The sequence below is a fragment of the Odontesthes bonariensis genome, chromosome 7 (genome assembly GCF_027942865.1).
Source record: "Odontesthes bonariensis isolate fOdoBon6 chromosome 7, fOdoBon6.hap1, whole genome shotgun sequence".
NCBI classification, from domain to species: Eukaryota; Metazoa; Chordata; class Actinopteri; order Atheriniformes; family Atherinopsidae; genus Odontesthes; species Odontesthes bonariensis.
Genome location: NC_134512.1, coordinates 31783992 through 31798320, shown reverse-complemented (window position 1 = coordinate 31798320; position 14329 = coordinate 31783992). Strand labels below are relative to the sequence as shown.

The 14329-nt window shown below is 40.6% G+C and overlaps 1 protein-coding gene across 2 annotated transcripts; it reads left to right on the top strand.

Moving 5' to 3' along the window:
• The first annotated feature begins 119 nt into the window (after positions 1–119).
• LOC142384370 (diacylglycerol O-acyltransferase 1-like) lies at positions 120–11422 on the top strand. Of its 2 annotated transcripts, none has more exons than XM_075470558.1 (18): positions 120–403; positions 1178–1321; positions 2116–2203; positions 2300–2340; positions 3245–3330; positions 3784–3836; positions 3963–4068; positions 5209–5304; positions 5390–5443; positions 5537–5640; positions 6036–6074; positions 6324–6365; positions 6458–6502; positions 6717–6826; positions 6916–6981; positions 7081–7168; positions 8786–8848; positions 9829–11422. In XM_075470558.1, exons 2-18 carry the CDS (start codon positions 1191–1193, stop codon positions 10042–10044), a joined length of 1428 nt encoding a protein of 475 aa, XP_075326673.1. In that variant the 5' UTR covers positions 120–403; positions 1178–1190; the 3' UTR covers positions 10045–11422. The 2 variants fall into 2 exon arrangements, with proteins under 2 accessions (XP_075326673.1, XP_075326672.1); XM_075470557.1 differs by having other exon boundaries at positions 120–500.
• Positions 11423–14329: the final 2907 nt, after the last annotated feature.

Here is a 14329-nt window from a genome sequence, read left to right as displayed (position 1 = left end):
TTGACGTCTCCTCTTCTACTCACCTGGGTTTGGGGTCTTATTCCAGGCATTAATTGGGCTTTGGAAAGCTCAATTAGCTGCTCCACATGCAAATAACTTTATAATTGCCATGACAAAGCTGTAGCTATAGGTTGCCACTAGAGCGGCGCTATTCTGGAATAACAATGAAAACGTTATTAAATACCCGCAGGTTTACAAGGCACCGAAGCCAAAAACGAGTGCCTGCGTATATTCATTCAAACAAAGTAACATTTTTAAAAATTATTCTCTGGGAGGCTTTCATTTGTAATATTTCAGAAATGTCACCGAGAACATCCAAAGATGGTCGCAGAGGTCGAAGCGGCTCCTCGTGAACAGCAGGCTGCGGATGTTGGGACGCTGTCGTCACGCGGTGGACGTTGAGGTCAGAGCCGTGTTTGGTTTGCTTGAGAAGATCGCACCGATCCTCATTCGGATTACTGGAAATTTAAAGTTTCACTGATTAGCACCAGCTGTAATAGGTAAAATGAAAACTCTTACATTGTGTAGATTAAAATATCTGGATCAGCTGTAAAATTCGGCGTATATGTTAGTTATCGAGCGGCAATAATAATGATACAATTTTTATAAATAACAAAATATGATGAAAAGGGATTATTTTTAAAACTATTACTAGCTTGTTTGAATATATAGCATGCATGCCAAATTTATCTAAAATGAACGTCTTTCTCAGATAAATTGACATTTAGTTCTTATTGCATGTATCCTTCTGCATATAAGCAAGATCATTTTAAACTGTTATTTTACAATGGAAATTTGGTTTGAGCTGTTTTTTTTTGCTGGAGGACAGGATGTTGCCCGTAGTTTCCGGGTTTATGAAGATGCAGCTTGCATTTTAATGTCCCACATCAGTGTTTCACAGATGATAAACATCCCATACAATGTAAGAAATCCCATAAAACAAACTTAAACAAAAACATTTCCAGGTTTAAGTTGACCATTGTTTCAAACTGTTTTATCTGCTTTCATTTTATTCTTAATTGGTAATGAACAGTAACTCTAAAGCTTTTTCTAGTATCATGGTGTTTTAACTTGGCAATCTGGCAAAGTCGTGATGAGGATGTGAGATCAAAATATTTGTTTTATGACTCATTAAAAGTGGACTCAACCCTCTCTTAAATTCATCTCTTTGGACAAGACCTCAGAACCAGATGGCAGTGATGAAGAAGAGCTTCTCTTCCTCCTCAGCTGAGGAAGACAGTCCAAGTCTCTGGGAAAGTGCTTCCTTGTCTTCCTCAGATCCACCCGGTGAACATGAACATCCGTATGCATCTCTGCTCTGGTAAGCTCTCTCTGCTGCCCCCACCACTTGATCATGTAGCAGACTCCATAATATGCAGATCATATTGTGGCACATATGTACAACGGCATTTTAATGTTGTTGTTGGTGAAGTTTAAGATGGTTTTAAGCTTTTTATCTGATGTTCAAACCATTTGAAAACAATCCCTGTTATAAACAGATGTTAGACTTCAAGGTTTTTGTCCAGTCTGGCTTCAAATATCATTCTCCAGCTCCTCCCTCTTTTCCAAATGTCTTTATTTGGCTCCAGAAAGGTCAAAGTCGAGGTTTCAGAACTACAGTTCACATATTGTATGAACTCGTCTATTGTTGACGTGACGTTGTAACAGTTTGTTTATGAACTCTTCTAAAACACTGATGCAACAGAGCCAATTTGTATCAGGAGCCGTGGCTTTATTAGCGCTTCTGTCAACCTCTTTTAGCACTAAAATATTTTTGTAACTCACTTTTAAAACTGAAACAGATGAGTCCTTAAGTTGCAAGTAACACAATATCTTTAAATAAAAAAAGAGGAATGGTTTTATGATGGATTAGAAAACACATCCATGGATATAAAGTGCGAGCAGCTGCTTGTAGTAGCACCAAAATGATTGATTGCAGGACAGTTTTTAAGCAAAGATCCCACATCAATCTGGTATCAATTTAGGGATTTCCTAGAAGGTTAGAATATTTCAATAATTATTCTTCTAGCTAGACTAAGACCTCAGTTAACAAACAGAAGCATCAATATCTATCATCATCACGATGATGATGTTAACACTAAAGTTTCTGTGCAGTTGCCACAGCGTCCAAGACTCCCTGCTGAGCTCCAACAGCAGCTTCACTGGATACAGAGGCATCCTCAACTGGATCATCATTCTCCTGGTCAGTTTCACATCTCCTCCTCCTGATTGTCAGGATTTATGATGATACATCCTTGTTTTATCTCCTTAATTGCATGTGTGTCTCCATTACTTTTAGGTCCTGACTCATGCTCACCTGTTCTTGGAGAATTTCATACAGTGAGTGTAAATTGGTGTCTTTATACACTCAACAGACAGAAGTCTGCTGGAACTTAGAGCTGGGACTCACATATTAACATGTTATTGTTTGCATTTAGCTCAAAGCACATCAGTATCTACAGCAGTGTTGTTTACAGATAGGCCAGATGTAAATCCTTACAAGTCTGTCACTGGTAATTACAGCTTTGTGGCTTTAGATGTGGGTGGGAAGCTTCAGTAAGAAAACAAGATAACAGGGGTGTAACAGTTAGATACGGAAGCCCAGAGCGGACGTGGTACGTATAAACTTTATTCTGATCGTTTTCTCGAGATAACGAGTTAATTTACCGATGGTTTTCGAGATCACGAGATCACTATCTTTTCTTGAACGCTCAGGATCAGTTTCTCAGTGTTCTTAAAGCTTTTCCAAGAACGGACTCGAGCTGAAAATGTCAGATTTTGGAGAACCCGACATAGATCAACGCATCAGATCTGACTTCTGTCGAGGTCTAACAGGCTGAAACTGCAATTTGTTTGCCTTGTAGAGATAACTTTCATATCAGCCCGCCTCATTTAAGGAGACGGCCGGCTCGACTGCAGCTCAACAGGCGTTTACACCTCAGTGATCCTGCTGATATACTCGACTTCATCAGTGACCAGCTGAGGGGAAACAGGCCGTCTCCATGGTTACCGGATGATGCACGAGAGGTGCCGTACTCGTTATACTCTATATACGTACCGAGTCCGCTCCCGGCTTCCGTACTTGTTCTTTTCTCAATCCTAATTTTCAACATTTCACATGATTCCAAACATGTATGTTCGTCCCACAATAAACTGGTAACTAGTCATTGTTTTTGTCCCTATATACACTCTTTATAAATGAGTTTAGCCTGACTTTTTTTTCTTGTTTTGCTCTTGCTAACAGACATGGCTTTTTGATAGATGTCAAAAAGGTCTTTGGTCACCTGATTGAGGACAACTGCAACTGGCCGTCTGTCAACCTCATACTGGGTGAGAAAGTCCGGTGAGGCGGCAACAACGAGCCACGCGATGAAATAGCTGAGATTAGATCAGTTAATGTTGAATGGGCTGTGGGATGGGACTAAACTGCTCTCAGAGCATACAGCAAAGCGCCATCTTTAACTTGGCACGGGTGTCTCACATTTTATTGATTTTACAGCAATTGAGTCACGCACAGAAATAACTTTTACATCAATTTACATCTGTTGCGTATGCGATGGGTTCTGAGATTTACCGAGCTTAGTATCGGTCTGGAACCGTTAGCGTGCACCGCCTTCTTGGACGGATCATTGGTTAACGCTTTCAATGGGATAGATTATTCTGCACATTTTAATACGCCACACATGAGGTAGCAGGTTATATGAAGCGCTTTTAAAGGTGATTATTAGCAGATATATAGCACTAAGGGACATTTCATGATGAAATATTTGTGTTTTCTTGCAGCTGCCAACATGTTTGCCCTGATAGCTCTGTACTTGGAGAAGTCTCAGGAAAAGGTTTGACTTTCCTCTTCTACCTTAGATGTAAAACCACGCAGGAAGTTTGGCTCAAAGTGTTCTCATTGTCCCAGAATCCTTCGGAGCAAGTCGTCATCTCAAAACTGAAATCTTTCTTTGCACTAGGGAATGCTCTCCATCTCCATTGGTCATTGTTTACATCTCACGAATCTGGGGTCGCTTGTGCTGTTTCCTGCTGCGGTCATCGTACGTGAACCTAAAATATCAACAGGTGATGTCTTTCTACATGTCCACCTTCACTTTATCATATTTCATTTATTTATGCTGAATAATGCAGCTATTAGAAATATAGACTGACCACTTTAGCTCATTCAGTAATTACATGTAGCCATAATGACTAATTCAGAGAAATAGAATCACCTCTGTTGGCATGTGTTGCGCAGCTGCAGCCAAATGTTTCTCTACTGCACCCCTCTGGGCTAATCCAATGTGGCAACAGCCACTACCAGGGTCTAAATATATGACAGAAGTGGACGTAGCCACCATGACGTTACCCACTGGTTTGTGAAGGTCAGTTTTGTCAGTTGCCATCTTGTGCATTCTGGACCCAGAAGTGACCATATTTGAACAACAGGGAGGAGCTGGAGATTAAAATTTCAAAGCTAATTTAACAAAAGATATGTGTGTTTTTTTTGGCTTAATATGGAATTATTTAAAAAAATGTACTTAGAAGGAGTAAATTACAAGTAACAACAAGTAGTTAGATAAACATACATAATGTACCTCAGAGAAAAGTTTATGTTTTGATCAGAAGAAAACCCAAAATAAGCCGTGATAAATAAGGATTTGTGTCTTTTCTGTAGAGTTAGAATATTAGAGATTAGTGTTGATGTTTTTTCTTTATTTTTATTTCCAAACAAGTGGTGAGTGGCTAAATCTGGAAGATAAATAATGAGATTGGACGGATGGTAATACATCCGTGTGATGCTTCAATTAGCTTAAATTACCTCACGGTTGTTTTTTTTTCTCTTGAGTACACGTTAGCTTTTTATTTTTTAAGATGAACACTAAATAAAATCCACAGTTGTAGATTAAAAGAAAAAAATGCAGTGATTTACTCTGTGGCTTCATCTTTAAGTTGAGAGATAAAAGTAGTGGTTAAAAATAGCTCCACAGAGCCCAAAGTGACGTGTTCAGTTCTCTTATTGTGAAGAACGAATGCTCAAAATCAAATTATATTCATTTTACTGTTACCTACTGGAGTAACTTCAGTAACTTGTGGAGTTTTAAATCAAGATTAAGTCCAAAATTGTTGCATCTTTAGCTGATTGTGCTGTGAGGAATTTATTCATGTAAGTATCCAGTAAGAAATAATGCAGACTTCTGAAAGTAGTTTGGTTTTGTCCACCAGGTGGAGCATTCTTCTTTCTCTGGTTCTACACAGTTCTGGGGTTGAAGCTTTATTCATACCAGGAAACCAACCGTTGGTACCGTTTGGCTCATTTAGGTATTTCTGCTACAACACAGGTTTCTTTTAGCCCATGTTAGAAAGCACGTTAAACAACAACTTCTGCTTTGTTTTTGTTTTTTAGAGAAAGATGGATCGGTTCCACGAAAAGACCACAATCAGCATCTGAAGCTGCAAGGTGTGACTGCTTATTCCTTATGAGATTTATGAGATGATGAAATATTATATCTATCATATATGAAACATTTCCTTCTGGTCTTTGATTTCTCAGATCTGTATTATTTTCTACTCGCCCCCACTCTGTGCTACCAGAGAGGCTTCCCACGCACTCCGAAGGTCCGCGTCAACAATTTGCTGCACAGGTTGCTGGAGATGGTGAGCTTCAGTTCAGAAGGAGTGCCTTCAGCGTCGAAGCTTTTCTGGTGCATTAGGCAGCGATAAAGGAGCCCCGAACTGGAAAAATGGTCTCATAGTGAAGCCAGTGAATAATGAAGACGTTATTTACAGAGATTCCATCTTCCAGCAGTATAACAAACAGCACAGTGCCATAATAAGAAGGGATACTCTGTGTTAAATAGACAATTATTAAGATTATCTGTGACCCAACATTTGAATCTTGTCCATCATGAGCACTGGAGCACTTTGCTGCAGACCTACAAATGATGAACGGGTTTTCCATCACTTTTGGGATAAATTTACTTTACGTTTCAAGTTGTTTCATTACCTCAAAGGAGAAGCAATTGAATCTTTTCCTCATGTTCTCATTTCAGGTGATTGTTATCCAGATTATGGTGGGCATTGTGCAGCAGGTACTGTAGCTTGTGGAAGCTCTCTCTGTTTTGTAGGATCGCATCGGATCAATATTTTCCATTAAAAAAAAATTAAGTTCATCTTGTTTGTGACTTATTTTATCGTATCTGCGAGATCATTCTGAATGGTTGTTTCATAACATAGACAATGCTCAAATGAACACAGAAGCTTCGAAAAGAAAAGAAAAAGTAATCCATGATGTACGTTTCACCTTTAATTTTTCACCTTTGTTTTTTTTTTCTTCCAAGTGGATTGAACCAATCTTCCAGAGATCAGAAAACTCGTTCTCTGTGAGTGAAGCAGCTTTGAAAAGTGGGGTGGGAAAAAAACAGCCTTATCTCTTAGGAATTCACTCTTTTACAGTTTGTTTTCTTTTTCACAGAGTATGGACGTCACCACGAGAGTGGATCACCTCGTTGACCTGGTGGTGAGGGATTTTTTTATCTGAACTGTTTACAGGAAGGTAAAGCAGAGGCTAATGTGAGATATCGCTGTGTGAACTAAAGTGATCCCACTGTAGAAAGCAGTCACAGATGGTGGAGGAGGGATAAAAGTTTATATTCTGTGTTGCAGGTGACAGAAAAATACTAAGGTATGAACAGGCTGAAGCTGCTGTTGCTGATCCACATTTTTCCCGCCAGGCACCGACCCACTTCCTCTGGCTCCTCTTCTTCTTTCTGAGTCACTCATTCCTGAATTTCTGCGCAGAACTGCTTTGCTTCGGTGATCGGCGTTTTTACGGAGACTGGTGGTCAGCTGCATAAAAACACACTTTCAGAGCGCCGCCACGTTATCTTGTGTTGGCAGCTGGATGTCTGAATCTCTCTCTGTTGCTCACAGGAACGCTACAACTTTGAGGTCTTTCTGGAATAATTGGAACATTCCCTTTCAGAAATGGAGTCGCAGGTATGTTCGGTGTTGGTTTTGATCTCTTCTTGTTCGACTCAGAGAGGAATACGAGTCCTCGTTTTAAAGTTTTTCGCTTGTCCCTTTATGTGTGCTAAGGCATGTATACACACAGTTGCTGGTGTGGAACATCTCCCCATCACAGGCGGAGTTGCTGGTCTTCCTGATGTCTGCTGCTGTCTGTGAGGTACAGTCGGATACTGCATGAAGCAGCTACAGCGCCCCCTTGTGGTTCTCTAGTTTAGTAGCACAGACTATAAAAATATGTACACACAAATAGATATTTCTCTTTGATTACAATCGTTGTTGATGAAAAGTTAGAAGGAACCAACCACAAAACAAGGCTGCATGCTGTGCATGTCATTCACATGCAAAGACTCGCATGCAAACTCTAAAAGAAGTCCTGGCATCAGCGGATCACCTCCGCAGGTACTCATCCATGTGAGGTGCACTGCATGGTGAGTTTACAGGGGGGGTTTCAGACTTCAAAACAGCTGTGGGTGAAATACACCCGATTTCCTCTCCTTTCACTTGCAGTGTGGATATTATGATGTTCAGCTCAAACTCATTAAAGGGATAGTTCACCTCTTTTGACATGAAGCTGTATGACATCCCATATTAGCAATATCATTTATTAAATTTGACTTACCCCCCCCCGCTGCGTCCTGTGAGCAGAGTTCCGGCCTCGTTTTGGCGTAGACAAAGTTAGTCCGGCTAGTTGGCTTGGGCTTAAAAAATAAAGCGTTTTGCTTCTTAAAATAATTTGTGTTCAAAAGAGTAACACATTTGCATCACAAAATCATCACGTTCAGCCTGACTTCAGTGCACTTGTTAAAGCCAAACAGAGACCAGAAAAAAGAACAGAAAAACAGCAAATGAGCTGCTTAAACTACAACCAAAATAGTAAAAGCACTTTGTATAAAGTTGATTTAATGCTGGTCTTTAAAAAATTGTAAAAACATGCACATTTGATTAATTGCCTTTGGAAAACTACTTCACTTTTCCATTGCTTACTCATAACATTTACCCTTTAACCAGTCGCTGCTTGTCGATACGACAGAATTTACTACTTTTATAAAGGGATAATATGAGTAATGAGCATAACTGAGTTCAGCCTATTGGTCTGGCTCTACATTATGTTCTGTTCCTCCTTATGAAAGGTGGCTTCTTATGTAAACCAGTTGTGGACCCTTGGACTGGTGGTTTCTTCCTGAAGGAAGTGGAAAAAACACAGTTGTTACATCCGTATACGAGGTTTTTTGGGGGGTGTGAACACTTTCTGCACTTGGCATCTGGTTTTTATTTGTTCTACCCAGTGAATTATAAAATGAACAGTCTTTTGTTTCGCAATACCTTTAAAAATATATAAATATTTTCTGTAATTTACAGAACCTTTTGGGCTGTGAGGTGTTGTTTTTCTCTGATATAGATGAAACTCGTCACTCAATATAATAATGAAAGACGAATAAAGTGTTAAAACAGCAAGAAAATAAATAAACATCGTGCTGAACAGAAGATTGAAGACATGCGGGATAAGTAATCTTTTCCAAACGCGTTTGAAAATGGATTATTTGAAGCTGTTATTCAATTCTGAATGGTTGAAAACAGCCCTACAAACCAATCAAGAAAATAAAGAAAGCTTTGTCGGGATGGAGCGTTGAATTGATTCGGTTCCAAGCTAGTTGGCCTCGAGTTTTGTTAAAACAGCAGTGAGGAAAAGATCAGTCTCTGAGCCACTTCTCTTTCATTCATCTTTTTGTTGGCACTAAGCACTAATGATCTGTTGTTTTTCTCGTCTTCGCAGTGTATGATCGCCCTGCCCCTGCACAGCTGTCGGCTGTGGATCTTCCTCATGATGGTGATAGAGGTGAGAATATGGCACCAGAGACAGCAGGTGATTATTTACCTGTGCTTTTGCTTCTGCTTACACATTAGCTTTGAGGACAGGAAGGCAACTTCTCCTGTTGTTTTCCTGGTTGTGGTATGCTGTGCTCAACGCGCATTTTACACTCATTTACATGTATTAGATGACTGTCACAAATGAATCTGCAGAGCTGTCGCACTGTACGCAAATACCAGGAGAGATGATGTCAAAGCCAAACAGTGATTATGCTTTTTTTTTTTTTTTTACTTCACATTTCTCAACTGATTGAATGACATTTTATTGTCATCTGCGCTTTTTAGTGCTTAAACTTTACAGCTCAGTGTTTTGGGTTTATGGTAATTAGCACCGTATAAGATCAGTCTGGTGAAATCTGTCATCTTTAAAGATTTTTTTTGTGAAGAATAAACTGGAAACACATCAGGAAAAGGTTTAACAAAAATCTCTTGTCCAGAATGAACTGGTCCCACTTGTGGCAAAAGGAAAATAAAACTATGTGAGCCTGAGCTGTGAAAAAGGCGAACTCCTTTGCTATACTTACAAAGAGAAGGATATCATGTAATTTACTGTGTTCTTTACAGATGAAAAGAAAACACTTTAAACAGTGTCAGCATATCAACATTTTTGTGCAGTTTCTAAGCAGCCTACATAGTATTTATCTGAAGTTTTTAATCATTTCAACCACGACAGCCTGCTCTGACCACGATCACACAAACTGAATTATAATGAGCTTCCAAAATCTCAATATTTAACCATCTGAGCCACTTTAGCAGCAGAGAATTTTCAGAAACCTGGATAAGGTGTTTACATGCTGCAGGTTGGAGGGCTCCTGGAAGCAGATCAGCTTTGAGAAAAGAAAGGCTATGTCCAGGTTTTTATCTTTTCTGGCCCTCCACACCTGACATCTACCTGTGTTTTATTAAACTGTCGATTTCCTCAGCTAACATTGTGACCTCTCCTTCCAGCTCGGGGTTGAAGTATTCCTCGGGGACTACTTCCAGGGAAACTATGGCAACGGTTTAGTTTGGCTGTGCCTCCTCCTCGGCCCTCCTCTGGCTGTGACCACCTGCTTTCACGACCACTACATCAGCTCCCAGCGCCATCATCAGCGCTGCTCCTCATCCTCACTGCTTACGTCAGAGTTTTCCTGCAGCTTCACTGATAAGTGGAAAAGTTCCTGAAAGAATTACGATGCTACTTTTCTATGATAGACACATTATGTCTGCTTTTTAGTTATTTTCATGAAGAGGTATAATCCACACATACCACTAACTACAGCAAGAACGCAGTTCTAAGAACTGCGTTCTTAGAACTGCGTTCTTAGAACTGCTCTGTCCGAATGCGGCTTATGATTTGGTTCTTTTGGCTTCTTCAAGCCATGACCGTGAGAGCGCACTGGAGAGGTTCGCAGCTGAAGCCTGGTTTATAGTCGGTAACGCAAGACGCAACGCAAGCCCTTGCGCGGTTGCAAGCCCCCCCTTGCGTGCTTGCGTGTGTCACCTCAATTTTCTAAACTTCACGCAAGACGCGAGCAGAGCTAAAGAGTAGCCACTCTGGACACGAGCACAAGCCACTATCTACATCACATCCGGCGGCGTGTTCATCTTCCGGTTTCATCCCCTAATAAAAGACCGCTGTTTTCAAACGCCAAGGTAGAAAGCAAAGAAGAAGAAGAAGAAGAAGCATGAATCCCATAGACATAATATATATATTATGTCTATGATGAATCCAATGGAAGAGAGACTTGCCAAAGAGGTGAATTTCCTTTCATCGTAGTAGGCTTGTCATTGAAAAAACCTGCTGCTCCACCTACTGTCCTGGCGGTGAATCGCCACGCAGCACACGCAAGCGCCGACAAAGCAAAATGAAGTATAAACGTCTCGAGCCATTAACACAAGCGCAAGACGCAAGCGCAAGGGCAGTTAAAAGAAGTATAACTCAGGCTTGAGTGTGAAATGACCGGGATGAAAGTCAAACTTTCAAATGAATGGAGTGCTCCCTCCGGGTCAGGTTTGAGTCTCTGACACAAGCGAGGATACGTTGGAGCAAGAAATAGACAGATGGATTGGGACTTTGTCAGTAGGAATATCAGGGATACTCTGGACCATGTTTGTTCCAACCCTCACCTGTGGTCACGAGATCTGGGAAGTTACCAAAAGAATGAGGTCGCGGACACAAGAGGCTGAAATTAGTATCTTTCATGAGGTTGTCTGGGCTCATCCTTACAGTGAGTTTTTAAAATCCACTCTGGATCTCACAGAGAGCCAATGAAGAGGATCTAAAACCTGCCAGTTCCTGTTGGGTCTCTCACTGCAGCATTCTTCATCAGCTGGAGGCTTTTCACAGACATCCTGAGAATAAAGATTTACATTTGTCCAAATGAATGGACAGGTTTTCTGCTTCACTCTGAGACAAGATGCTCCGAATTTTGGAATCATTATTCAGGTGAAAGTTGGTCAAAGAGTTTTATGTGAGAGATACAGTCATGTGAATGGTTACTTTTAAGGTGTCTTTTATAAGGGTATAATAATAAAAAATCACCTGGTCCCCACCGGCTAATGTGTCTTGTGTTGTTTTTTCAGCAGAGTTTGTATTTATATCATCTTTATACCTCATTAGGACCAGATTATCAAAAGAAGGTGTATTTTTTCACTACTGTACAAAGTGATGTATCCACAAAATATCCCATTGAGTATTTGAATGCCAACATTTGGGTAAATAACTCATTCTAAATCAACTTAATGACCTTAAAAACATTTCTTAATGATAAAAAGAGACTTACAGTTCTGCATGTTAGACATTTATTAAAAAATCCTAAGAGTTTGAATGAGGGCAACTCGTTTCACCTCATCTGAAAAGGGAAATGTCTTCAAGAACCAAGAAAAAGTCCAGTGGCCCTCATTCAAGCTCTGATGATTGCCATGACCTGAGTGACTGAGAATATAAATCAACATCTCCATTAAGAAGCAGCTAAAAGTGTTTGTTTGAAAACATATTGCATCGTTCATATATTTTGCAGAAAGCCTCAACACACAAACCAGGACTCTTGAGGCGTAATAGTGGGGGTTTGGGGAGCCCACAACAGTCTGACATGGACTGAAGTGGATTCAGAAGGTATTCAGACATCTTCAGTTTCAGTGAGTCTGAACATGTAAGTCTCATTTGAGTCTTGTTTGCAATCTTTTGTCTGAACTTGAAGTTCTTTCTCATAGCGTTCGTTTCGTGTCTCAGTATGGGGAACGCCTCCTGTGTGGCCTCATCAGAAACCCTAAATACTATCACGCCAGCACTGAATGGCTGCCACTCGTGACGTGTTTATCCGCTGGGGCCTGAACCCTCATCCTATATGTGGAGCTGATGTAGCGTCAATTATCATTTAAAACAAACTCACCTCTCCTTCACTTCTGCAGCAGCGAGGTGTGGTCTGATGAGACACTCATTCATGCTAATCAAAAAACTATTGATAACATTTAAGTTCTGTTTCATCCATCAATGTTTTCTCAAGGACTTTTACACCATTTATGTAAAGCACTTTGAATTGTTTTGTACATGAAATGTGCTACACAAATAAATTTGATTTTGAAGAGGCCCAGGTCATTAAAGGAAGCTGATGGAGCAGGATGGGAACAGGACTCTGGAACAGCTTTCACTGTTGATGCTTCAGATTCTGCGATTCACACTAATTAAAGGACAGTTTTAGGTTTTTGTTGCATTTAAGAACTGTTTTTACTGAAGGAACGTGTCATCTTTTGTCTTCTGCGCCACTTAGCAACAGAATTTCCAGGACGGAACGCGTTCGAAAGTAAACGGTAAGAGCACAAATGACCCTGAGCTGTACAGTTTTTATCACAAACAGAAACTCCTGAAAGCTTCTTCCATCACGGACGAGCTGGCGTTGGAGCGCTTCTTCGATGACTTCATTGCAAATGATTATCAGAGACAGGAGGAGGAAGGAGAGAAGGAGGAAGACATGGATGAGGAGGAGAGAAGCTGCCAACAGGACCCCAAAGATGACAATGAGAGCAGGACTGCCACCATGCCTCCAGACAGGTCCTTCATTTAAAAACCAAAGACAGTAAAAGGTGACTGAAGTGTGTGTCTGGTGGAAAGCTTTCAGACTGAAAAAAAAATAATAATAATAAAAAAAATAAATTTGAATTGATTTGATTTGACCATTTTAACTCTGGTTCACTCGGTTAAAAGAAAAGTGGGCGGGGCTAACCGCACAGATCAGAGATGAGGATGACATCATCTCTGTGATGCTGTGACATCACAGCACAGCTTACATCTTAGAATTCCATTGGAATACAATTATTGGATACTGTATTCAATTCAATTCAATTGAATTGAAAAATACTTTATTCATCCCAGAGGGAAATTAAATGTTGATATAGCTCAATTAAATCCAGGAGTTATTATAGATGCTGATGGCTGTGGGCAGGAAAGATTTCCTGTAGCGGTCCGTTTTGCATCCAAACTGAAGAAGCCTTTGACTGAAGAGACTCTGTTTTCAGTCTGATAACGGTCTCATGGAGAGGATGTTCAGGGTTGTCCACAATTCTCTTGATTTTATGCAAAATCCTTCTTTGCATTATTGTCTCCAGAGGTTCCACAGTCATCCCTAGATCAGAACCAGCCTTCCTTATCAGGTTGTTGAGTCTTTTTAGGTCCCTGGTTCTGATGCTGCTTCCCCAACAGATGATGCCAGTAGTGACCGATCCTATACTCTGTCGCTACTGGATGCTGATTGTTTAGTTTTGACGTGTACTTGACGTGGGCAATAAAACAACGAAACCTTCCTTTTGGCATTTGTACAAACACATTTTCCTATTTAATTTCTCCTCAAAATGCAGCCTTCTCAGAACACTTCCGATCAGCCGTATTTCTGTGTGTTCAAAGCACCATTAATTCCTCCAAAGGCAAACGAAGATAGACAAGTGCAGGGTGTTTGTGACGAGGCAAAGTGGCGTCCCAAGTCCCCTCCGGACCCCCTTCCCAGGGCTCATCTCTCTGCTCAGGATACCATCGGGAAAGTAAGATGTGAGAACGACACCCTGAAGAGGGGGAATACTCGACTGGCGCTGAGTAGTAAGGAGAAGAAAGGAATGGAGAAGACGATAAAAGAGATGGAACACGATGACGAGGCAAAGACTGGAGACTTGCATAAGCTGTGTGATCAACAGCTGGAAGATATTAACGTTCTTCGAGGGAAGCTGACAGTTACTGGGTTAATTTGCCAACAAATGGAAGAAAAGCTGAGAATTTTAAAGATAGAAATGCAAGAGTTGACAACTCAATTGAAAAAATATATATCCTCTCTTCAGAAAAGTCTCAAAATAAAGCAGGACAGGGCCATTGCTATAAACTCTGACCTGACACAGCAGACAATGATCAGAGATGAAAATGACACCCTTAAGAGTGAGATTGCGAGTCTGAGGCTGAATGAAATCACAACCTCTAAAGCTC